The sequence below is a fragment of the Rhodnius prolixus genome, unplaced genomic scaffold (genome assembly GCF_049639745.1).
Source record: "Rhodnius prolixus isolate KJV_2025 unplaced genomic scaffold, Rpr scaffold_3, whole genome shotgun sequence".
NCBI lineage: Eukaryota > Metazoa > Arthropoda > Insecta > Hemiptera > Reduviidae > Rhodnius > Rhodnius prolixus.
The window spans coordinates 12,121,913-12,148,993 of NW_027411603.1; the positions used below are offsets into that span (position 1 = coordinate 12,121,913).

General features: G+C 32.5%; 1 protein-coding gene across 2 annotated transcripts; it reads left to right on the plus strand.

The window, feature by feature from the left end:
* On the plus strand, positions 1-26,697 carry LOC141453785 (angiotensin-converting enzyme-like). 2 transcript variants are annotated; one of them, XM_074127373.1, is made up of 17 exons: positions 1-138; positions 231-346; positions 1,307-1,511; positions 2,059-2,250; positions 11,300-11,437; positions 16,652-16,810; positions 18,940-19,042; positions 19,400-19,543; positions 20,069-20,263; positions 21,046-21,313; positions 22,629-22,753; positions 22,877-22,975; positions 23,098-23,174; positions 23,859-24,019; positions 24,215-24,337; positions 25,357-25,541; positions 25,719-26,697. In XM_074127373.1, exons 4-17 carry the CDS (start codon positions 2,176-2,178, stop codon positions 25,811-25,813), a joined length of 1,947 nt encoding a protein of 648 aa, XP_073983474.1. In that variant the 5' UTR covers positions 1-138; positions 231-346; positions 1,307-1,511; positions 2,059-2,175; the 3' UTR covers positions 25,814-26,697. The 2 variants fall into 2 exon arrangements, with proteins under 2 accessions (XP_073983474.1, XP_073983475.1); XM_074127374.1 differs by having other exon boundaries at positions 14-138; positions 206-346.
* Positions 26,698-27,081: the final 384 nt, after the last annotated feature.

Sequence of the window (27,081 nt, forward strand, 5' to 3'; positions counted from 1 at the left end):
TCCTATTAGCACAAAGCACAGTATCTAGGTTATTTGATTCAGGCAGTAAAACAAAAAAATATTTGAATTATTTCAGAGTCCATAAACTTTGGCTGTAATTGGTCCACACCATTGTGGTACACGAATGAGATGTCTTTGGTAAGATTTCAATTTTAGTGTGTTTACAAGATAGATATGCCTTTAATAATAGATTTTTGAATCCCAGTTTTCATGGGAAATATACGTTTTAGGTCTCAAGAGAGCGAAGAAGCGGTATTTACAGATTGGTCCACGATTAACAACCAACGATCTACATAGAAACAGAATACGCAAGCGAGAAAAGTGATTAATCGAGGATCATCCAAAAGTAAGAGTATTTGCCTCTCATTGTCACACACACTATGTGTGTGTATAAAAGTAAATATTTATAAAGATTAAATATGGGACTAAATTTTCAAAATTTGAAGAAGACCATTGAAAGCAAGTTACACTTATTTGCTAAGTTTATACTTAAATGTGAACCCGTACAATATCCAGGACTTTTGCGAAGGGGCATTTTATGTCATTCGTTTGGTTAGTTAACTGCTGGGAGGTCATAAAAAGATTTTATCTGGGACCCTTGTTAAATTTAACCGAACTAACTATATTAATCTTTACTTTTTATCTCATTATCATTGAGCTGTAAGAAGCTCCTCGAAAGAGAAAGATCTAAGAGCAGGTAGGACTCACTCGTACATTTCTGCACGAGAAAAAAAAAGAAGTTTTTTCTTTTTACTTTCTCTTGCTCCTAGCAAAATAAATTTATAATGACAAATTTTCGTCCGGAAATATATGTTTTGAGGTCTACTGTATTATGAAGAAACAGATAAATGGCAAATCATTCATGCATGCATACCTATACATGCAACCACATATGGTTGAGACTAATACATCTCGAAACGGGAAATTGCAGAGAACTCCAATTACATATTCAATTTTGACACTACCACCACATCTGACACTGAGTCAAAATACGTAAACCGGAAGTTTTGTTAAATATTTTCAATAATTTTCTTTAAACTTAGTCAACCTGAGTATTCACAAAAGACCTTTACTTTTATTTAGTACATTATTGGTCTATCACATTTAAGCAACATCCTTAGCGAAAATTAAAAAAATGGTACGACATCCAACAAGATCATTACTATGTAATTCACCTCGACCCTCTACAGACCAAAAGAGCACAATGTGCTATTAAGGTTTCTGTTCTATACAATCATTCGGTTTAGTGTAAGATATTTCAATAATTTGTAAAACTGAATTCTAAGGTCTTATTTTACTTTTGTAGATAGTCTGTACCTAATGCAAGCGTAAAAGAAGAAATTTATGTTGGTCAAATCTAATTTCAAGTAAAAGGAAGAGAACAGGAATTTGTTCCTAGATTTTGAGAAATAAAAATGAAGAAGAAATTAATTTTTATAGCGCCAGGGACTTTTCCAAACATTTTGAGTGCAGAACCGCTCATCATTTCAGAGAAATAAAAAACTTTTTGGGTAACGTTATTATTATTATTATTATTGATAATACTTAAAGGAAGCAAAATAGCGAGAGGGACCTTACTGTTGCGATAAATATTTTAAAAGATGGAAATATCGCTGGGGCCCAAATCATCTCTAATGTTTTGCGCTTACTTAAAAACGTTTCTTAATCCAAAAAATTTGTTTTGCTTGAAATTAAGAAGTTATATACACATTATTGGCTTCAGTTATTCCGAATGTAGGAAAATGTATGCAATTCTTCTGTAAGCCGAGCATTTATGCGAGCAGCTGTTAACAATCATGGAAAAACTGAAGACTCTAAATTCAGAAGTTCATCGTCGCTTGCAATGGGCATTCTATTGTTTGCTTTACATTAGAATTCGGCTGTATTTGTTGGGCGAGTGAGGGTACTTCCAGAGGGCGAGAGTTCTGAAATGAGTAATCAAAGAAATGATTGATATATTTGAATTAAGAGAAAATGTAAAACCATAATGGTTTGTACATCTGATTGTGCCAGTGAAATTAAATATTGTGTACTATAAAAATGTACTTGACGTTGCAGAAGAAACGTAAACAAATGTAAAAGATAGTGGGTACCGTGAACGGCGGTACAGCAGTGCTGTAGAGGGGGCGCCACACTTCTCGCTGAATGATTGAAACGTAGAAGTTCACATCAGTCATGTACTGTGCCGGTAGCCTGATCGTTCTGTACACTGTGTTCCTTGTATCAGCCCAGGATCGAAATATTATTGAGGTATTTTGTTTTGATTTTTTTTTTTTTTTTAACCTCTTGTAAAGTTAATTAAATAAGTTTCAAGTTCTTTTGTGACAGTGGACTTTTGGAGTTTGTTATTCCATAGCACTTGATATTTTGTCTTCAGTGTTAGAGGATTGTTGGTTATATGTTCAGATATTAGAAGGCGTTAATATTGAATTTGATAAACACCAGTTATAAATTGCAGTTTTATAAAATTGAGAGCCGTAAAAAATATGCGTGATCCATGACTTAAGACGTTTCCTCTCCATACAGACAAGTTGTGCTGAGTACTGACAGTCGAAACCGAAATAAGAATTTTGTTTGCGTTTAATCTAAATAGAGAAGTATAGTGCTCTCTCCGAACCATTACCATTGTTTTCTAACTACAAAATTCTTCGACAAGGAATATTTGTCACGATGTAACTAATGAATTGCAGTTTTTTTTTTCTCTTGACTACGAAATTACCTTACATTTACTTCTTCTTATTTTTTGAAACTGTCTCGTCATTATCGTACTTCTTATTTAACATAAATTGACATCCTTTCATACGTCTAACATCAAAACTCTCAATTAGCCAATTAAGGAAATTCCGGTAAAGTTATGTAGCTTTTTAGGGGACGTTTAAATTATTTTAATATTTTAACATAAATTCATACTCATTAATTTAGGCGCCAACATCAGCTATGCGTTTAGAGGCGCTACCCGCAAAGTTAAGTTGTATTGTAGTACCAGGTTCGATTCTTGTTCTTGGTATATTAGGTATGCACATTTGAGTTATTGATTGGGTACCAAGAATAAGCGGAATCTATACATGTACGTACTTAGTTTCTTTTCGGATTATTGTCAATTAATAATTTAGTGAAGTAGTAACTTTTATCTCGCACCAGGTAATAAATTCCATGATGGTTTGAAAAGAACTCTCATAATATTATTGAAGGAATCAGTCTAACATATAGCTTACTGAAGTTCTAGTTCTATTGATGTTCTATAAGTAGTTATTTATCTTTTTCACGAGAGGTAAGTGAATATCATCATTAGATTAGATAGTTAAGTGCTATTAAGTAAACTCCATGCAAGCTAAAACATGTATTGTCTCTCCCTGAAGTATCAATGTTCCTTCACAGAAAGTTTGTGTCTGGAAGTGTACACAACATGTTTTTGTCTGTGAGTTGTGTACGGTAAAGAGCTTGAATTTTCTTGTAGTAAGCTCAGTCAGGTAATATCTTATACGTTTCTCTTGAATATTTGGGATGTCAAAGCAGTATGCGTTTCGCGTGATTAGTCTAGCATTGCTTTAAGAAAGCCAAGATTTAAGAAAATTCCTGAAAAAGTGGCTGGTCCACTACCACCACGAGTGATGTCTAATATAGTCCACCATTACCCTTGTATAGTTACTTTTTTTTTTGGTCCGTCGACAACTTGCCATTAGCGCCACTCTTCGCAATTTTGTCAACTACTTACCCACTTAGAGCAAAAGCCACGTGAGCTTGATGGCAAATTGGTTATTCAGTTCGATTGTTTGGACAGCACCTTTTCCGTTTGTTCTGTCTGTGGGTTAACTCACGCCAATGACAAATACGGAGCTCACTTTAAAATTATTATTATTGTGTTAAAATTAAAAATGTGTAATTACTGAAAATCGATATTTTTTCACTCCATATTTTTTTTCCAAAGACGACTATTTTTTCGTAGAAGAGTGTGTCTAAATCTATCTTGTATCACACAATATACATCAATATTAGATGTTAATGCTTAGGATAGGGAATGAAATGAAAGACTTATTAGAGCGTTGCTAGATTGAGGCCCGCACTCACCGTTACAATTATCTCACTCGTATCACATGTAAACAACTGTTTACCATCATAGCAGTTATTGTTCATTCAAAGGTCACCTAGTTTAGTTAGTTACCATGATCTATAGAAAATTCCTTTTTCTTCTTAATAGGCTGTTTAAGATTACCACCTATTATTATAAGAAAAATTAATTATGAAACGGTTTTCACTAATAGCTCTCACACAGTTGAAATGAAAAATTTCTTAGATTTATGTATATAGTATTTTAATAATATTAATGTTCAATGTTGGTCTCAACATTAGATCCTAACGGAACATTGAAATTAAAATAGAAGAAAAGATCCTCCGGGATTGCTTAAACAATTAATTTGTTTAAAAATGTATTTATTTGTTGAATTTTCATTTTAAAGAAACCGGGACTCATTATTTTAAAAAAATGAGAATTACTGGTGAACTTCGTTGAACATTTTGACCGATCCTTTCACTTCAGATTTAACTGTAGAAGTTTAAAGGGAGATTTATTCCGTCACACGACCGCTCATGTGCATATTTATACTCAAATACTTGCGCGCGAATGAAGCGAGAATTTGCTTACAGCATTTTTTTTTTTTTCTCGCTAGGAAGTAAAAATACTAATTAAGTAGTTCCGGTAGAAAATTTAACGACTGTAACAGTATCGTGGTACTTCCTTTTTACCAATAAAGGAAAGACTTACAAAGTGTATACAAACCATGTTTATAAAATCATAATTATTGGCTAATTAATTCAAATTGTCAGTTGATTTTTTTTCAATACGAGAACAAAACGTTTGTAAATAGTGCTACAATAGATATATTGAACCTTAAAATCCAAAAAGTGGGATTTTATTAATCATATTCTAAGAAAAGTTGATCATTTTTGCTATAACTGTAATTATTTGCTAAGAGGGAAGGGTAATCAGAGAATACCAGATCTGGAACATCTGAAGTAGAAAAATTAAATTATGAAGTTCTAAGGACGTTTGACTAGCTGTGGGCTGCCTTGGTTGACTAACTGTATTTTTGTTTGCCTTTGTATTTGATTGGGCCAATTTATGTAGCCAAAAAACGAGGGATCTACAATGCCAAACCGGAGGCTACAAGTGGATTGAGTGGATAGCGTCATAGCTTTCCAGATCTTTTACTCTCTGTTGTACAGTTTCTTCTGATTTTTTTTGGATTCGAATTAGGGTCTTATTGCTTACTACAAGTGAGTATGCGATTTTACTAGCCCGTTTTAGTTGATGTAGATCGCTTCGGTAGTACTGGAAATCAACCACAATTCGCTGGTACCTCCTTTGGCGGTTTATAGCTGTGTACAACGTCTAATTTGCCTGGTGCGAGATTACCCTTCTTTAGCTGCTGCTAGAAGTGCTGTTGTAAGGCTATCCTCATATCGTGGTCGCTTTAGTTTAAGCTTACTTTCTAGTTTAATTCAACTCTCTGAAAATTTTACGATACTTCTAGAATCAGCCTTTCGTGTATTTAATTGATATCTGAACCGGCAGTTATGACTTTTTAGTCGTCTTAATTTCTAAATTTAATTCGGTTAATTTTTTCACAACGTGATATACTCATAATTTTAGTAATAATCATAATAGGTTTTGAATATACAAGTAATACGTAGTTCTATATAAGTTTATTCTATTTTAGTTTATTAAGCAGTGCAGGGTTTCTGTTTTAATGGAAACGCCATTCTTTGTAAAGTAGCATCCAATCTTAATTTACAATCGAACAAATGTTTATACGATAAATAGAAGATTATTTTTTCCCCAAATTCATTCTGTGGTTCCATTTTGATGCCAGTAATTCTTTTTAATGATGCTGGTAGTTATGATTTACTTATAAACTAGAGAAAGCTAGTAAGCAGAATCTAGTAAGAAACTACTGGTTAACCAGGAAAGTAGAAATTCAGTTGTGATTTTGTGAAAAAATTAGAGTTTTTTGTAAGCTCCAAACTAAATATAGAAAGCTAGAAAAATGACGAGGAGGTCTTATCGGCCATTGCCTGAGATAAAATATTTTTGGTAATCGTCGAAAGGGATTTTTCAATGACTGAAAAATCTACCAGCCTGAAGAATATTTATGAGGAAGAATATTTCTGTGGCTTGGTGCAAGGAGTGCCAATGTCAGATTTTGGTAAAAGTGATTAAAAAATCTGTTTTGATATATTAACCATCAAAATTTGTCTTGCAAGGAGTGCCGAAGTCAATTTCAAAGTAGTAACTGAGTTACTAAAACTTACTAGTGCCAATGTCAAAATTTAGCATCAATATTTCCCCCCTCCAGGTAAACCAAAGAGGACGTACACTCGTAATCCTTTTTTTGACATTGGCACTTCTTGCACCAAGCCACAGATTTATAGACTTTTAAACTAAGTTAGACTGCACAATTATGGTGTAAGATGAACTATTTTCACAAAGTACTAAGTGTCGGGGCGTCCCAGCTTAGATGCAAAGCAGCGCTTCCTTGTTTTTGTCGGTTACTGGAAAGCGAGAAATGTAGGTATTTGTTGATTGAGGGTTTTAGCATTAATGGATGATTATGATTTTGACTTAACCCCGTTAAAGAACCCAAAACATTTCAGCTGTTAATGTTGAAAATTATTTCAAAATTTAATTCGATCGCATTATTTCCTCTTATTTTTGGAGAAAGAATAAAGAAAAATGCAGATAACATTATTAGCGACCTTATTTTGCTAAACTAAATCCTCTCATGATATAACTACATGCAGACAATCAACCATGACCAGGTATACCTAATTGATAATTCATTTTGCTGCGTCAATATTTTAAAATTAATTGAACATTCTTTGATACGTCAAACTATGAAATATTTACAATGTAGAAATCATAGTGCAATCTACGTAAGTATATTGAAGGAGGTAATGAAATAGATAGATACCCATTAATTTTGTTTTAGAAAACAATGAATGGGAATGTCGGTATTATGAAAGAATTTGTCAATGTTTATGCTTAGTGAGTAGCTTTTTGCCTACTTATACTGTAACAAAATCTGTAATAGCATTCAAAGATTTAAATGATAGAAAATAGTAAACTTTGTTATCTGATTTATGTAGTGCCATTCAACAGCTTGTCTTCGCTGGCTCTTAGGTTATCGTCTTGTCTCAATGTTTAAGATCAAGTCATGAAATTTTCGATCATATTAATGGCAAAATTAGCTGGTATTTTCCAAACTTCCATTACAAAATTTAATAAAAAACGAAGTATTCACAGCTATTAAGACAACTCAAACTTAGGATACATTAAGTTTTTATTTCGGTCTTCTAAGTCTTCTTTATGGTAAAGTACCGTGATTTCATTCTCCAGTAATCAGCGTCTGTTAAATGACCTAACTGAAGTTTCTCTTTTTACTTTGCTTCCATTTTCTTCTAGCCTTTGCTAACCTTCTTTTCTTAGGATTTACATGAGTACTGGCATCTTGCCTTCCTTATAAGAGTATTACACTATTTCTTTCATTTACAGCTTTTATTATTAATTACTTTGCACCAAATCTGGCTTCGCTCGTTCACTTTCCAGCGGCTCCTTGTTCCTGTCATTTCTGCCATAAAAATTCATTAATTGAATTGTATTTTAATAGGAGACTTTGACAACTGATTGGTTTGTGTTTGTTGATTTTTTTGTTCTCCGGTAGCCTAAGTATGCAGATGTCCATTGTAAGAAATCCCTCACCGCCTTTTGATAGTTTATAGAGGTTTTTCTTTTTTCCTTTTTGCATTTCTCAACAATCGATTTAGTAGACATTGGCGTAGGTAGCTGCACTTGAATCCAGAAGTATTGCAGCTTTCCTTTAAGTTCATGAAAGCTATTTTTGGTATCGATATGACCGGGATTGTTGTGAAATATATTTTGTACTTGACATAATTTCGTAAGAATTGATGATGTAAGAAATATCTGTGTATTCTTAAACTTTGTGCACTTTACTGATGACTGCTCTGCTTCGTGCAACCAAGACTTCAAGAGAACCTCCTTACAGACATGTGGGCAAGCATGAATTTTCACTGAAATTGCTGCCTTGACAGGATGGTTGGTAAACTGACTGCAGAAGAAACGAAAAAGCAATTTCTCTTACACAGATTACCATATAACATGAATTTCTGGGAAAATAAAATTCAAAATTTGGGATAATTTCAGTAGTTTCTGTACTGACAATTAGAGATAGTAAATATAAATAAATTTGCTACATGCAATAGAAATGTACCGTGTATAGGATTCTGAACAGAAATTGGGCTAATGTATTCTATGTCCATCCAACCGTGGATCCAGAGGTGGGCAAACGTTTTTTTTGTTTTCCCTGATAGAATCTTGTCATAAACTGTTATCAGCTGCACAAAAACATAAGTTTTCTTTTTTATTTACGATTTTATTGCCTTCTAATTCCATAATTAGTTATCCAGGGAATTCCAACAGAATTCTTTTTGAGTAACATTCTTGGACTCGACTGAGGATTATAGATCAGAATCTAACATTGACGGGTCCTGTTTTTCTGACTGGATTGTCCAATTTTATGCGGTTTTTTTTTTTTATTGTAAAAATGGTTCGCATGATTTTCTTCTTCAAACAGTCTATTTCTGAGAATTATTTCTAGAAGAGTTAGGTATGCTAAAAAGTGCCTGACCTATACAATGAAATAACCTGTACCTGTAATGACCTTAAATGCTCTGGCCTGTATAATGAAAGTGATAATTAATTTTGCCTAGAATTCCATATATTTATTTTTTAAATTTATTTGTTAATTTACACCAGTAACTTAGTAACAATGACAATAACTGACACCATTACAAACTCACTAATTGAGGGGAGAAGTTACCCAGTGCTAGCTACTCTCTTCATAAGAGAGAAAATCCCGAGGTCACTGGCGTTTTAATCGTCTGGGAGGATGATCTGGAAGGTGATGAGATGATAAATGGCGGACCAGAGTTTTGGCGGATTGAGGCTGTAAGTTTTGATGAAAACTTTATATAGCGAGTTCGTGCAACCTGAACTTACAAAAACGGAATTTCTAAGTCTTTGTGGGGGTTAAATTTGAAAATGATTTGATTTTAAAATGGAGGGTTAACGTTAAAATAGTGTGGAAAATTTTGAACGTTGGTCTAGTGGTCTTTTAAGTAGTCGAAAACGCAGGTTAACTTCAGTTCGTTTAAGTCGTATGTGTGGGTGATTGCAAAATTTAAATTTAAAACTTTGTTCAAGAACTTTAATTTTTTAAATTTAGTGAGTTTGAAGAAAAAATTTGAAAATTATTCAGAGAGAAAATTGGATAGGAATCTGCTAATAATATTAATAAACAACACTCTTGGGTTTTCTCACTTCTCATAAAACCTTTCCTAGTACTAAGATCCCTACTTGATTTCTGAGCAGGTATGTGGACACTTAAGCCTTTGACAACTATTCAGAGGTGACCTACAGTATTCTATAAATTGATAAGTAAATTTAATATATAAATTTAAGGTTTCTAAATGAAGCTATTTTCGGAGACAAATTGTTTTAAGGAAATTCAAAAAGGAAGATGTATGTCAAGTACAAATTGAAGCGCCTTTTCATTACAGTTTAAGGATATTCTTTGTTAAACATGGTCAGCAACATTAAATAAATGGTATAAGTAAGAAGTCCACAGATAAGTTGTGAGTTACAACTGAGTAAATAGAGTAATCTGTCACCTAACATTCTCTCTCTCACAAACCCGTATGCACTCACTAATTTCAGGTATTTGGATCTGGAATTCACAGTGGAAGCAAATTGTCCAAAATGGAATTTTCGCCTATGCAAGACTGCTAAAGAAAGACAATCTATCTGATGCAAGATCTTTGTGGTTCAGTTCGATGATGTTTTAACACAATAAAACGGAATATTGCAGAAAGTGCATCTCTAAGAAACTTGGTACCGTTGGGTAGCTTGCATCGGATCTAAATGAGACGAATGTTTCGGTCACTAACCATCAGCCGGAAGTACGTGTCAATAGTTCTTTTTTGTCAGTTTTACTCGGTTTGCTTGGAAACGCTTCTTTAAAGTTTCGGTTCACATTTAGTTGAAAAGAATTTGCTAAAAAAAAAAAAAAGTTTCAGCATAGCCATCAGTGTAAAGAAAATGTATAATTTTGAAACATACACAAGAAAGTCGTACAAGGTTTTTGTAAAATGTTACAAAATAAAGTCAGAAAAAAATATGTATATTAACATGTAAACAAAATAAATATTTGTTTACATGACTGATTGAGGAAGTAGAATAAATCATGTGGGGGTATGAAGGAATGATTATCAATGGCATAATCGGTTGGGTGATTCCCTAATCAGTGCCAGTTGGAATCCTTGATCTTATTACAGACAATAGCAGGCTGGGTTCTCAATGAACAATCCCTGCTATCTAGCCAAATCAAAGAATAGCTTGTTTTCATTAAATAATCTGGCTTTTGCAGGTGTGCTTAAATTTGAAGTCAGTACATAATTGTACGCAATATACAAGTATTACGTAGTTCTATATAAGTGTATTGTACTTTAGATTATTAAGCAGTGCATTTTTCTGTTTTAATGGAAACGCTATTCTTTGTAAAGCAGCATCCAAATCTTAATTTACAATCGAACAAATGTTTATAAATACTAGATTTTTTCCCCCCAACAAATTCATTCTGTGGTTACATTTTGATGCCAGTAATTCTTTTTAATGATGCCAGTAGTCTCTTACTTTCAAGCGGATATTACGTCAGCCATAACATGGTCTTTGGAGTCAGTCAGCAGATACACTTTACTACAATTTCTCTAATTATGTACGCCTGTAAGAAAGATCTAGCAGGTGTCGCTCTTTACCGCGATATATTTCAACATGCAAACCAAATCTAATTGCGATCGCAGCGAATTTTCAACCATCAGTAATCAGTGATCAAGAGATGTCCATCTGTTACGATATTGGCATTGCATAAAGTTTAGGTTTTTTGCGAGGCTTTCTGCAATGATCTTTACTCCTAAGGTGGGTGCTGAAACAAAAAGATATATGTATATATATACATCAGGGAGGATAATGTCTACATTGGACTGTAGAGCCAGTTAAGTAAGTGAATATATATACTTTGTCGAAAGTTTGGCAAAAAATAAATAAATAAAATAACATATAACTGAAATTGGCAATAATCTTTTTTTCCTTTGGATTGATGAATCAATAACCGAAAAGATTGAACAGTACTGTATAATGTAAGAAGTCTTTATTTCGTCTTCTTTGCAGGGTATCAATGGAAATTTGGGCGAAGCATTGCAGTTTCTACGTGAATACGACAATGAGGCCAGCTCAATGTGTACGCGAGTCACTGAAGCTCAGTGGGCTTATGTCACCAACATAACTGCTACCAATAAGAAAAGAATGGTAAGGTATAATTAAAGTTGATTAGAATTATTTTGATTTATCTATGCTAAATAATAATTTTTTTTTTTTTTTTGGCGCATCAACAGCTGAGGTCATTAGCGCCCGGAGCTTTTTCCAGTGCACTGCCGGCCTCCGGACAGTGTTCTCTCGTTACAGACAACACTGTCCATCACCGGACAGTGAGCTGTAAGAAGCTCCTAGGAAGAGAAAATCTAAGGGTCAGCTGCTGGATTCGAACCCGGGACCTCCGCGTGGGAGTCCAGTATGCTAACCTCATCCCTTCCCTCGCTAAATAATAATTATTCTTGTTTCTAAATTGTTAGGAGAAATTATAAGAATGTATTGCTAGAATGAATCCTCAAATTTCACTTCTCTCCTCCTAATTCTCAAGAAAACCCACATTCTGGACTAATACTTTTGTCAGAAAAGCAGATTGACTGCTCTACACTACCTCAACAGGCAATCTCATCTCCTAAATTTCCTGTTCTATTATCAAAGAAAATTTTAAATACGTGACTTGCAGCAATTATTATAACTCCTTAACAAAAACTTACAGTTTTAAAAGTTAAGTATAAGGGTTGATTAAACGCCAAAAGGTACACAAATCAGCAGTTCCCAACATTTCATTAATACTTCATTGATATAATTTAAGTAATTTTACTGCATTAACTTTTCCTTCACATTTTTTAGAATTTATTAGATGTCACAGACCCTTATGCTGGCCATTTTCGTCTACAAAATATTTACTCAAGTAGCACACCATTTAACTTAGATTGACTGTAATATCTATTTATCTATAATAATCAAACTATTAATCACAGGTGAAAAAGAAAACGTTATAAAAAATATAAAAAAAATAAGAGGCTAAAAAATTCATAAACTTTTTTTACATCAATAATTTTATGCATTTATTTTTATTTTTAAATAAAAATCATTGGTTTAAGTTCATTCTTCGATTAAAGTAATTGTTATTTTATGTTGTAGTCAAACGTTTGTAATAATAAGTAATAAATAATCTGGCTTTATCGCAAATAATATAGTTTTCTTCAATTACATTCTCAATCTAGGTGTTCTTCCCACAATGTTATATATATGTAATATAAAATAAAGAAAATAAAGATATGCATATTTTTAGGACAGCTAATTATTCCAGTATTTTACCATAAGTAAAATTAGGGGGACTAAATTAAATTACAATTGAGAAATGAGTAAATATTGTTGAATAATCTACTTGTTATTAAATGTATGTTATTTGTGCTCACGAATATTTCGGTAAGACGAATTTAAGACTGAAATATTGTTTTGAATCCTCCGTGATTGAAATTTAAAAAGTGGCCGACTCTAACTTTGTTTTTTTCTACTTTAACATGCATGTATATGTGACTACTCAGAATAATTCATCACTCATTTTATCATAATTATAATAAAAAAATATTATGAATGAACTGGCCAGCATAAGGGTCTGTGACATCTAATAAATTCTAAAAAATGTGAAGGAAAAGTTAATGCAGTAAAATTACTTAAATTATATCAATGAAGTATTAATGAAATGTTGGGAACTGCTGATTTGTGTACCTTTTGGCGTTTAATCAACCCTTATACTTAACTTTTAAAACTGTAAGTTTTTGTTAAGGAGATTTTTGTACCTTTTGGATAGATTTTCCTTTTTGTCTATTTGCAAAGTTACGTCTGCTTTACAGATTTTTTAAAATTTGGAATAAGGTATTCTATCATTATAACCTGATAAGGTGTTAAATCGGAACCGTAACTACCACTGGAGAGATCTTTTTAAAGAATGATTATAGTTACGGTCCCCAAACCATCCTCAATAACCATTTTTTTGAGAAAGCGTTTTGAATAAAATAGGAAGGTATTTGTACGTAAATAGCAAAATTAAACTGCGATTTCAGTACTTCCTTTTAAGAGGAGCAAGAAAAATAAACTGCGATTACAGTACTTCTCCCTAAAAGGCAAAGATTTTGAATCGAACGACAATTCATTGATGTAAATCGGTTCACTCATTGATAATTTTAACGATTGCAGTACTTCCTCTTAGTAGGTGTAAGAGCATGATGGCACTTCACAGCCACATAGAGGAGCTTTAATCACTTCTTCGTGCTAAATTTTATCAAAATCGGACTAAGCTTTGTAGAAATATTGGTAATAATAGTTTCAGAAAGGGCCTTATTTGGGTGGGGCGAACTCCCCTCCTTATGAGGCATAGCGTCGAGACTTTTAAAGTACAAATCTGTACAAAATTTCGATTCGAATGACACTTCATTCATGAAAATCGGTTCACGTGTCGATAATTTGAAACGATTGCTATACTTCCCCTTAACAAGTGTAAGAGCAGATCGTCGCTTTATTGTTAGGTAGGGGAGCCCTAACCCTATCATCCTACCAAATTTTATCAAAATCGGGCCAAGATTTACAGAGTAATTAGTAATAATAATTTTGGAGGGGGCCTTACATAAAGGGGGCTAACTCCTCTCCCATTCAATGTACAGGGCCGAGACCCCCAAAAGGCACATCTACATAAAATTCCGAATCGAATGACACCTCATTCATGAAAATCGGTTCACGCGTTTAGGCGCTACGTTGTTTACAAAAAAGGTAACAACAACAAGAAGAAGAAGAAGAACAACAAGAACAAGAACAACAACAATTTTTGAAAAAGCCGTTTTTGCTCATTTTCAGCAACTTTTTTCTCAAAACCTATTAGATCTGGGTTGTTGCAAAAAATTACAGTCATAAAGGAGGATTTGCCCTTTATTTTAAAGAAAATTTGGGAATTTTATCTTTTATAGAAAAAGAGAAAAAAATTGTCAAAGTTGGGTGTTTTTCAACGTTACGCTTTTTCGTGCAGTTTTTGATGGTCAACCCTTATACAACTGTCCTACCGGACAGTTTTAATAATAATAATTCTTATATTTTTTGTTAACCTCAACACAATGCTGCGTCATATTGAACGTTTATTAAGATTATGTTGTGGTTATATAACAATAATAAAATATAATATAATAATGGAAGTGTATTATAATGAAATTGGTTTTATGTAACATTGATTTACATTGCTGGACTTGACTTCTGTTTGATATTAAACGAAAAAAAATATTTAAAAAAGAGTTGCAAGGAAAATTAAGAGGTCAGGTGTTCACTATGGAAAGATAAATTTTAAAGATTTCAATTTAATTAGGTAAATAATTACAATGAACACAACAATCAGTGTGGTACGCGACACATCCTGCGCAATACAACACTCAAGTACCTGCTGTACAATTAAAGCGTGCAATTACAATTTTCTTTTTAGCGTGACATCCTTATTGCCGCCAGCCAGTCTCTGCTGCCAGGTTTCTTGTCACCTTTGAATTAACATGGAGGTGTTTTTTTTTTTTTTTTTAAAGGAGAAAGAGAGAATATGCAGGGTGGTCCTAAGATATTTGGATTGGTTGTTTTCCATGCAGTTTTTTCTCACATTTTTTGTTTATGATTGAAGAGTCTTTTAAAAACTTAGATTAGATTGAAATGTAGTAAGAACTACAGCTTAAAAAAGGCTTATTGTGGATACCCAACTCAGATAGGAGAACCTCATCTTTTTAAAAAGAATTCAGAATTCTACCACTAGTTGGTTTGCATATCATCTCGTTACGCAAATCAATATTGGCAACAGTAGGCTGATATAATAGATTGCAGCAGTCTACAAAGCGTTAAAAGAAACAGACTGTCAAATGCGAAGAGCAGAGTCAAGAAAAGGACGCATAAATAAAGAAAGAACTATTTTTAAACTTGGCAGATTTATTGAAAATGTGATTAGACATAAACTCAGTTCACAATTGTTGTTTCTACACTTTACACAAGATGCTCGAATACAAAAGGGATATTAAGGAAAGCAAAGCTTTTTTGTACACCTTTCCTATTGCAGCAGTCTACAAAGGGACTGGTACACCTACTGTGGGATCCCTATGAAGTTTTCCCTTACTTTATCTGAAAGGATTTGGACTTATTAATCATCTGCTGCCGTTTAGTTTTTTCCTCTTTTTTCTAACCCCAACCGCATTTGATTTTTTTAAAAAAAATTGGCTATCCTTTGTCTTCCTGTTCTATATCTCGTACAGTGATCTAAATGCTCTCACTCTTTCGCTTTTGGAGGATTGTACCACCAGGTTAAAGCACCTCTAGAGGTCAAACTTAGGCCTGGTGTACAAAAAAGCTTTGCTTTCCTTAATATCCCTTTTGTATTCGAGCATCTTGTGTAAAGTGTAGAAACAACAATTGTGAACTGAGTTTATGTCTAATCAAATTTTCAATAAATCTGCCAAGTTTAAAAATAGTTCTTTCTTTATTTATGCGTCCTTTTCTTGACTCTGCTCTTCGCATTTGACAGTCTGTTTCTTTTAACGCTTTTAAAGAAAAGAGTGTTTTCTGTTTCTTTTAGATTTTGAAGTATTTTCTTTTAATGTAATTAACCCTAATAGGTCTAAAAAAAAAAAAAGCAGTTTTATTTGTCCACTTTATTTGAAAATGTGCAAAATTATAATACGTTTGGCTTAATATGGACAATGTTGACAATTTTCTGTCCATTAGTAAAACACCATAATTATTCCTGTACTTGAAACTATCTCTATTAAGTATTTGATAAACAATTATTTATCAAAATTAGCAGAGAACTATTATGAAATAGAGTGTATTCCATATTATTTTATTCGTCTTCTTTTTCTTCTTATCTATTTAAAAAAAAAAAGAAAAGTTACTTCTAGAACTTAATATTTTTAAAAATTCACTACCGTTTAACAAATCTCTAAAAGATGAATTTCAGCGGTAGAACGCTCAGCATTTTTCATCCATTTTCTATGTGACATTAAAAAGGACCAAAAGTGATTCACAAACAATGGGTGTGTCTCCAAGCGCATCACTGTTCCGTCGAATACTTCCATTCGAGCGGGCAGCTCGAGGAAGTCAGCAATTATGGCTTCTTATTGTCCAAGTCAAAAAGAAAAGAAGAAAGAATCCGACAGTCAGTCCTGTTTTGCACTTCTTAATAGCATCATCCAACTGTTACATAATATGAATTATGTTAGTCATATTACTAACATGAATAAAATAGAAATAAATGAAAAAAAAAAAACGAATGTATTCAATTCTTTTCATTATTGATTGCTTTGAAAACAAAAATAATGATTCGTCGAAAATTCATAAATATTACTTATTTTTTAGTTGGATGCTCTTTCTTTACAATCTAAATTTGAGAGAGTCAGCTGGCAAAAGGCAATAGGCTTCAGCTGGTCTATTTTACCAGATCCTACAGTGAGACGACAACTACAACTTCTTGCCACTAGAGGTCGGTCAGCTCTCTCAGACGCAAAACAATCTGAGGTAATTGTTAACTAGATTTAAATTTTTACCAGAAATTAATAAGAAATGCTGATAAATTTGTAAACGTTTATATTTTCTGTATATATTTATATAAAAAAGTAAGCTACTGAAGTTTTGTAAAACGCTTTAAATTGAAAATTAGGCTAGAAGCGCGGTCAGCACCATTTCTGTGTATGCGCACAATATGTTCTTTTTTCTAATGTCAGTGGTCATTAACGCCCCTAGAGCTATATCCTCTCTCGGACTAGGATGGCACATGCCTCTCTCTCCCTGGTTAGCGCCCAACCAATATCTCAACCAGTGAGGCACGGTGGAGCCCCAGGTAATCCGACCTCGGTTCACACTTTCCTTCATTGGTTATCGGTCTAGCCGACAGTAGGGAGTGCGAATACCTAATAGTGCCATCCTTTTCTTACCCACTCATTCGTCTTATCTCGGTGTTATTTATTACCTGAAGGCTATTTGCATCCTTTCAAACGATCCTAGCTGTCAGTTTTGAACTTTGGGGTGTAGTACTCTTATAAATATTCCTACACCTCCTAAAATACACTAAGCATAGCAATATTTACTCTCATTTATCCCTACATTATCCTTAATTAAAACTTTCATGCTTATAAATGCAAATGTTCTTATGTTCTCAAAATGTTCTTAAACATTTTAAGCGACTAATGTTAACTTCCACATGACTCATACTTATTTCATGTAGTGCATATTCCAATTAATATCGATCTCTAATGAAGGTACATCCGTTTCAAAGCGTTTGACAAATAAGTGAATGATGAGCAATGAAATCAATGAACCTATTCATATGTGGAGCATATATTGGAGCATATCTTATTGTAATCATTTATGAGGCAGTGAAAATAGGAATGGTGGTTCAAAAGAAAGAAAAATTCACTTATCCCCAGATTTAGACGGAATTTCTCAGAATTTTGTATATAACAAAATCATGGTTTTATACAGAGAAAACCATATCTTTTAAAAAGTTAATTTTTCAATATACAATCAAAATGCCAGTGATAAAAACAAATATGTTATTTCTTTCTCGAACAAATTATTTATGTGAACGCCTACTGTGTACTCATTTAACTTATTTATGAAACTAGAAATAGAGAAATAAAAAAAAAATTAGTTTAAGGTGAATTACTCACAACGCTACCGCTTACAATTTTTTTTCTGGTAAGTTTTTACAGCACTGCATGTTTTGTGACACTATGAAAGGTTGGTATGGCTCATGGTTTGGCTTTACGGAGAAGAAAAATAAAACCACTTAAAAAAGAACTATATAGGTGGGGGAGCAGTGTAATGTTAATTCACCAGCTAGTAAAGTAATGCCCAATGTTTAAGAAGGGCTATAAGTCCAACTACCAAATTAGGTGTCTTGGACGAAGGCGACTATCAAATGTTCTTCACCATAAATTTCTTTTATTAGCCACTAAATAAAATCCAAGGCCTAAAATGGCAATCAAATGCATACTTAGCTCGGCTTTTCGGCGTCTTAATTCATTAACTGTTTAAGTTTTTTTTTTTATAACTCCAAGTAAACTTGAAAACACTGGCTGAAAGATTTCAGAAAAATGGTGACATTCTCAGTTTGATTACACATATAATAATTTTCTAGTGATTACTTATATTAACTATAGTTTTAGTTATTCTTTTTGTTACTTTATGAAGACAACTTACAATTCTTTAGGTGTTCTGACATCGACCCGCTTTTTGAACAATAGCCAGAAAACTTGAACGAATTAGAGCATATCTTATTGTGAGTCCACAATGGATTCGCTTAAAGTGAAAACTAACAATAGTATAACTACTTTTTTTTATCAATTAATTAAAACTGCACAGCTTATTGTAACTGAAAGCGTTGATAAGATTAAAGAAATCCACCATATAGCTGCTTAGATAATTGATCCTTCTTAATTTATGATGGTATGTGTACTTGTATATTACCATTAATGAAAGGGAAATGAACTAAATAATTGTACATTTGATCTCTGCTTTTAATTTCTTTCAAAAAGGCTTTTCTATGAATTAAAATAAGAGTTATAAAACAAATTGAAGTAAAAAATATAATTTAGATTAAATAAGTATAGAGTATTATAACCCAATAATACATATACCTTTTTCAGTTAACTAAGTTAGTATCAGAGATGAAAGAAATATACAACAAAGCTAGGGTCTGTCCATTTTCCAGTTCTTCAACTCCATACTGTGATCTAGCTTTAGAACCAGGTAAAATTTAGAATTTAATACTTTAAAATTTTAAGATTTTTACAGAAGCTCTTTATTTCCTTTTTACCTTAAAAAAAATGTAAGTTAGAATTCCAATATATTAATTAATTAGAGTTTTTGCCCTTAATTTTGTGTTTTGATCGGCTTCTGTAGATCGTCAATCAAGCTTCAGAAGTTCTTGAAAAGGATTTATTTTCCTTAAAAAACAATATGGACTTGCTTATTGCTATGGAATTAGTAAAAAGCCCGGTGTTCTATAATTTGAGAAATCTTATTAAAATGCTCTCCTCTTTTACCTGTAGTAAGAGAAAGTAAATAAATAATAGTTTATATTAATGTAATTGTTATTTAATTTAGAATTAAGTCGTATAATGGCTCATTCCCGGAGCTACGAAGAACAATTGTACGCTTGGAGATCATGGCGAGACGCTACTGGACCAAAATTAAAGGATAAATACATCAAATATGTTGAGTTGGCTAATGAAGCGGCCAGATTAAAAGGTAAAGTAGTATTTTTATAGTTTTTTTAATTATTAAACACATCATTTCACTTTAAACGTTCTTTAACGGTGCATAATACATTAACTTTTTGCTAATTTATGTATCGGGTTTTGTTTTCTTTTCTATATAATTTATTTTTTTGTTTTTATATATTTCATTTTAATTACTATTATTTAAAACTATTGTAAAGAAGTTCTTTTATTTGGTTTATAATCGTTGTTATTATCTCATTTGTTATAGCCAAACTCATTTTGTTTTTCTCTTTGTGCAAATCTAATAACAAATGAACATTACTACTACTAAATTAACTTTTGTTATTCCACTTAACGGTTTATTTTATGTTTTATTTATTTATTTTAATTTGAGGTGCATCTTCATGCATTGGCACCTGGAGCTAGCTCATAGCACTTTCGGCTTCAGGACAGTGTACTATCGCAGGAGGCTGTGCTGTCCTTTACAGAACAGTGAGCTGTTAAAGTTCCTGGAAGGCCGCAGTTTTATTTATTTGTTTACTTTTCGATTCAGGATTTCGTGATGCTGGTGAACAGGAAAGATCATTGTATGTAGTTCAAGATCTACAGAGTCAAATATCAGAAGTGTGGTCAACTTTGACTCCACTCTATAGGCAACTGCACGCATATGTGAGGACTAAAATCAGTAGCCAGTATGCGCCGCCACATAAAATCAACCCTACAGCACCGATTCCAGCCCATCTTTTAGGTAAAAGGGGTTTTTTTAATAGTTTTAATTTTTTAGGAATGATGTTTAACTAAGGGGAAAAAATTAATGTTGAGCAATGTTTATTGAAATAAATAGAAAAGTGAAAATGCCATTACATCCAAGCTATAAAACCTTGATATAAATGTAAATACAGGTTAAACGTGAATAATTGAATTTCTGCGTGCAGTAAGTAAATGATAACTTTATCCAACATTATATACATTACATGGGCATCATTCAATAGTATACCTAGCCTTGACTAATCCAGATAAAAGGGTGCGAAAGATATGCTTGTTACTAGCTTTTATACGGATTACTACTTTGAAATCTATCATTCATTTTCAAGGTTTCGTTTTTTATTTATTTGTTATTTTTATTAAAAGGAATTTTGACAGCAAATTGCGTGAATTTTTTTATATACCAAGTTCCATATTTGAATTATAGCTCAGTGAACGCATTTGCATTTAATGTCACGACACTTAATAATTGCATAGTTAATTGGGTTTTTTGAAAAGTTTATTACCTTTAATTCATTTTTTTTTTTTAAATTGTTTATTGATTTTGCAACTGTACTCAATTACATTAAGCAAAAGAGATGAGAGATTTGGACGCGCAAAAACACATACTCGCATATTATGTATTGTATATGTACATATATACATGCGCACATTCATTCATTTCATTAATTCATTTTAAAATGAAAAATCTTTTATAAATTTTTCATCTTTTATATAGTTTTCATAACTAGCGTATTGTTTTTTTTTTTCTTCTTCTTCTTAAAGGTAATATGTGGGCCCAAAACTGGAAAAACATATACGACTTAGTAATGCCTTATCCTGGCAAAAGACGGGCTGATGTTACTTCAGAAATGCTACGCCAAGGATATACACCTCAAAGAATGGTTCAAACCGCTGAAGAATTTTTCACATCTTTAGGATTGAAAGCTATGCCTCTTGAATTTTGGCATAGATCCATGCTTGAAAGACCCGTTGGCCGGCATGTTGCTTGCAAAGCTTCAGCTTGGGATTTTTGTAATCGCCGAGATTTCCGGTATGTAATTATTTTATTAGTAATATCTTCTTCAGCTTTTATTTACTTGTATATTTACATAAATTGACTCTTTACTTCTGTCTTATTCGGTAGGTTTATTCACTTAGGTATGATTTACAACTTTTTATTTTCTTTCATTCCTTTTTATTTAGTTTGCTATTTCTTTTCCTTTTAGTTCTTCATTCTTGATGGACGCGCTGGATCTTATCAACGAATTTAAAGCATCCTCCTTACTGCTTTTCTAGCAGCCCAGCCACTGCAGACTTCCTTTGTCGACAGGAAATTCTGTTCTTCGTACTAGATCTGCAGTTTGTAATGGCCCTGAACATTTATGCTTCTTTTCTGCTTTCAGAGCATAAAATCTACTTCAGTACCTTCCTTACCCTGGTTGTCAGTATCCTTTCTTTTTAACATCACACAACATCCTCTCAGCTCTACTTTTAGTTTTACCTGAAAAAGTGAATCTAAAAAAACTTCACTACGCACAGTGGAACCAATTTTTCTCGTTAAAATTTAGTTGTTATTTTTTCAGTCAGAGGAAGCCTTGTTTGACTTCAAGACATTGCCTACTGACAATTTGATCTTCCCTTCATTTATAAAAATTACTGTCATTTACTATTGCCGTTGTTGCAGTATTCCATTAGCCGGACATTTTCGTGTATCTAAGATGCAGAAAACAGCTAAGAAGTGCAACTCTCATTCCATGCTTAGGCGTGACGCCCTCCTGTCTTAATTCCGTTCTAAGCTTCTCAAAAAGGAGGTCTGTAAATACCCTTTAAAATTTTTTTAAAACATTGGGCACATAAAAGTATTAAAGGTTTCTTTTTTGTATATCTACAAATTATAAACAATGACTTTTAGGAAAAAAAAAGAATTTTTTTATCAAAAAAATAATAGCACGTAACGACTAGCAAGGGTTCTTATGTACTTGGTATAATGCAGCAGTCACTCATTACTAAAACGCTACCTGAATTGCTGCCTCAAAATGCACCCTAAAATGCTATACTTATATAAATAAAAATTACTTACTTAATAGATGTACGAAATCAGTGGATGAATCCACAGTAAAAACATGAATACCTCATTATGGAGAAACTGAGAAGAGTCTTGTATTTTCTACTTTGATTTTTTTGCCATTTGTTGGTGGCTTATATTTTGAGATATTAATGCGCTGTTATTTGTTCATTTTTGGACTTTTTGTTTAAGGCGCATCAACGCATCATTGGCCCTCGGAATATTTTTCCGTATTTTAACTCATGTTCAGGTACAAAGTTATGAAGACAATTAAATTATCTATTTGTGTGTCTGTCTAAAGGATAAAACAGTGCACCGAAGTGACAATGGAAGATCTACTGACTACACATCATGAAATGACCCACATTGAATACTACCTTCACTACGCTGAATTACCCTATATCTTCAGGGATGGTGCTAACCCAGGTAAGCAAAATAGATTTGTCTGATTATGTATAAAAAAATGACAAATTAATTTTGTTCTGTTTATGAGATTTATCCAAAATATAAGTACATTTACCTACGTATAATTATTTTTCTTGTGAATAGCGTTTCATGAAGCGTTGGCTGATGCGATTGGACTATCTGTAATCACTCCAAGACACTTACATAGAATTGGTCTTCTAAATAATATCACCGATGATTACGGTAAAAATCAATTTATTCTTTACAAAATTTGACTTCATGTTTGAACTAATAAAGAATTCAAACAAATTAAGAAACATTTTAGAATTGCGAAACCGACTGAAATATTAATTTTTCATTTTTAGAGACTGACATAAACTTTCTGATGGAAATGGCCCTGGAAAAAATCGCCTACCTTCCCTTTGCCTACATTGTTGATCAGGTAATTTCATATATAAACTGTAAATATTGGAGTCATTTTCCATGATAATTGATAATTATTTTACTTAAATGAGTTCTAGTCATGCCATCATTCCGAGTACATGGGAAGATCTGAATTTTTGTCAGTTATAATAGTATGGAGGCAAAGGTTTCGCTGAGAGTGGTTTAGTGCATTGGATTCTCATGCGGAGATCCTGAATTCGAATCTAGCTGCTTACCGTTATATTTTTCTCTTCCTTAGAGACTTAGAGCTCATTGTCCACTGATGGACAGTGTTGTCTGTAACAAAAGAATACTGTCCAAAAGACGGTAAAGCTGTAAAAAAGCTCCAAGTGCCAATGACCTCGGATGTTGGCGCATTAAATTAATAAACCAAACAAAATAATAATAAAGGCTATCACAAAACACAATAATGGTTTCTTGTTAATACAAGTTTCTTAACTAAAGTTTTTCACGGACTTACATCCTTTATTAGAACTATGTGTAGGCAATCGATTATCTTAGTTAGATATGACTTTAAAAGACACTCTATGGAATGTAAAGTTAGGTCTTGATCAGTAAGTTAGGTGCAGTTAACTTTTTTTGATGACATCTTTCATTTTAAATCGTGCCTTGCTGTATTTAAAACTTCCTTAAACATAGTCTTTATGCAAACTCTTTTAAAATAATTTTTTTTTTTTCTCAGTGGCGTTGGAAAATATTTTCTCATGGCACCAAAGACATGAATTCAGCCTGGTGGGAGCTCCGAGCCTATCATCAAGGAGTTATACCCCCAGTAGCTAGGACTGACAAAGACCTAGATCCAGCTTCTAAATATCATATAATATCTGATCAACCTTACGTCAGGTATGTATTTCGTTTTTGTATTTTATGTACCAGTAAAAGTATTCAAATTCAATACATACAAATATTGTCATATTCTTCAAAGTTTTAATCGTACACGCATGTTTTTTGATATATGTTAAGAAGAATGCGAATTTTTGTGCATACGTTTTTTTTTATTAGATTTCATAATTACTGATTTTTAGTTTTATTTTATAGATACTTCATCAGTCTGGTGCTTCAGTTCCAAATACACCAAGCATTGTGCAATGCTTCGGGGCATACAGGCTCTCTTCACACCTGCGATATTTACAGATCTCGAGAGGCAGGCAGAATTCTTAAGTAGGTGTAAAAAAAATTAAATTATAACGTTTTAATGAAAGTGCTTGAAGTCTGTGCTTGAGATTGTGTTGTGCAGCTTATTAATTTTGTGTTTTCATAGAAAATAATTGTTTTGAAATCTTCTCCTGTCCGTAAGGTGGTATTAACAAATTGCTGTGTTGCATGTCTATATGTACAATTAGTGTAGAATGTAAAGCGAAGAGAGCAGAATAATTCGTAAAATAAACGTTTTTTTTAACTCTTTGAGTTGGGTATCGTTGGCAAAGTAGAAGGGAACAATGATGATTCGCTGAGGAGATAGGATTGGAAGGTCTGCCTACGCCGCTGGGTTTGGCAGATCTCCACTGTTCTGCTACCTATGTCTATTTGACTTCTAAAAATGCTATATAAATAGTCTTCTGGTAGAATTCCAGATGGCGAACTTGTAAACAGCTCAAACCATTTTCTTGATACTTATAATAATAAGCATATGCTTTGGACTGTAAAGTTTATTTGAAATATGTATTTAGGAAAATCAAGGCAGTTCTGAGATATAGATTGCTGCAGGATTTCCAAACTTGCCATTTCTGAGTGATGTGTATATTCAATAACTTGCCACGTATTTTTAACGAGGATTATTTCTAATTAAAAAAAAAAAAAATCGTTTAACGAGAACAGCCAATATCCTGAAGGTATTTTTTGTTTAATTTTCCATTTCAGCAAATTCTGCAAATTTACTTATATGAATTTAATGAAAATTGCAAAAATTATATAGTAAGAAATTATTTGGTTAATCTTCACTACTGTGAGAAAGGATTACGGTACAACGCTTAAATTTTTCTGTAATTACACTAAAGAAATGACAGCGCAGATGATGCCCCGGGAGGGATAAAAGTGTAACTTCCCCTACCACAGGGGTAAGTGAAAGTCGGGATGATACAGACCAGATTTTATTTATTTTTTTAATTTTCTAAATAATTTAGATATATAAGTTACGTTTTCCTTATTATTAACAAAGAAATAATTCACTTCTTTTGCAGTGACATTATGTCTCTTGGAGCGTCTCGCCCATGGACAGAAGTAATACGAATTGCTACTCGAGGTAGAAATGACCGTTTAGATGCTGGACCTATGATAGACTATTTCAAATCGCTTGCAATTTGGCTTAGTGTGCAAAATAACCATGAAAAAATGATCGGTTGGGTTACTTCTGAACAAGATTCAGGTATTTTTTTTAAATAATTTTCAGTAATTAAATTCTTTTTCTTTTCTATTCTGTTTTGGATAATTTCAATGATGGGAACGTACTTCTTTCGCCTGCTCTTTTAATTAGAATATTCAACGTTCAATAATTCTGGAAAATAACTTATAATAATAATAACAATTATTGCAACTCCTTTAGCTTTGTTCGAGCAATGGTCCAACCAAGGGCCTGGCAGGCAAGTTTGTGGTGCACTACTACTATTTCCTGTTCTTTTGAATTGGATTAGGATTTAAGGATTCTGTAATAAAGAAAATATTTTGTTATTTCTTCGTTATTATTTTTTTAATTTTCTATTATTTTCCATTACCAAAGACCTTGTTTAATGAAAACTAGTATTAATTTGTACAATTTATATGTAAGTACTAAAAAATTGTTTTATTTTATTAAAAGCAATAATTGTTACCTTCTTGTTTTTAAATAATAATTTACTTGATTTTATATTTATTTATTTGTTCAGTTTTAGGAATAGTTCTAATAAATAAATATTTAGATAATTATTAATTATGTGATGTACCTAATGTAAAAAGATATTATTTTAATTTTGCTAAATTAAAAATTAATCTTAATTTAGACCAAAATTTACTTATTTTATATTAAATTAAACGAAATATGTAAGATCTTAGTTCATAATTTCTTGATGGTTATTTGTTTTCGTACTAAAATCTTTTTTACAATTTGATTGCACAGATTTTATTTATGTTGATGTTTAGCAATTTGTAATTCGTCGATATCAGGGAGCCGCAAAAATTTGGTGATCTAAAGAAAAGACGCCAGATGCTTCCATAAATGAATAATGCAACTTATAGGATTGAATTTTTTAGAATTATGTGAAATTAAGAAACACATTTAGTTAGCTCTTAGGATAAGCGGTATCAGTGCAAATACTGTTTAATCTACTTCACTGTAAGGGGAATCAAGCTTAACTTTCCAGAATTATGATAAAGAGATAAATGATAGATATAAGTATGGTGTGAACTATTTGCATATATTTCTCTTGCTACTGAATTTCATAGCTCCAAGTTAACAGATTTGTTGAACACAAACATTTTATTTATTTGCACATATTATTATTTGTATTTATTTTTCTTTTAAATTAAAATCGATTCTAAATTTTGAATTTACTGTTCAAGTTACTACTAGCGCGATCTTTTTCTAAGAGCTTAAACGTGAATTAACCGGTAAACATTCGCCGAGCAGCGATTAAAAAAAGATAATTCCCCATTATATGCCGTGATCTTGGAAGCTCACAGGATTTCCTAACAACTTAAAATAGTTTAGCGGGTAGTTTTACATTGCTGTAACATTGAACGAAAAGAGGAAGCTGATGAACTCGCTAAACGATAGAGTATATTGGTACTTAAGGAAGCCACCGTACAATCTACATGGCCATTCAGGCAATCAATTACACTTTTTACCCATTTCAAGTGAATTTGAGGAGAGATATGGATACTGACTTCCTAAATACCCTCTACAGACAGTGTCTAACAACGGACAGCTCTTT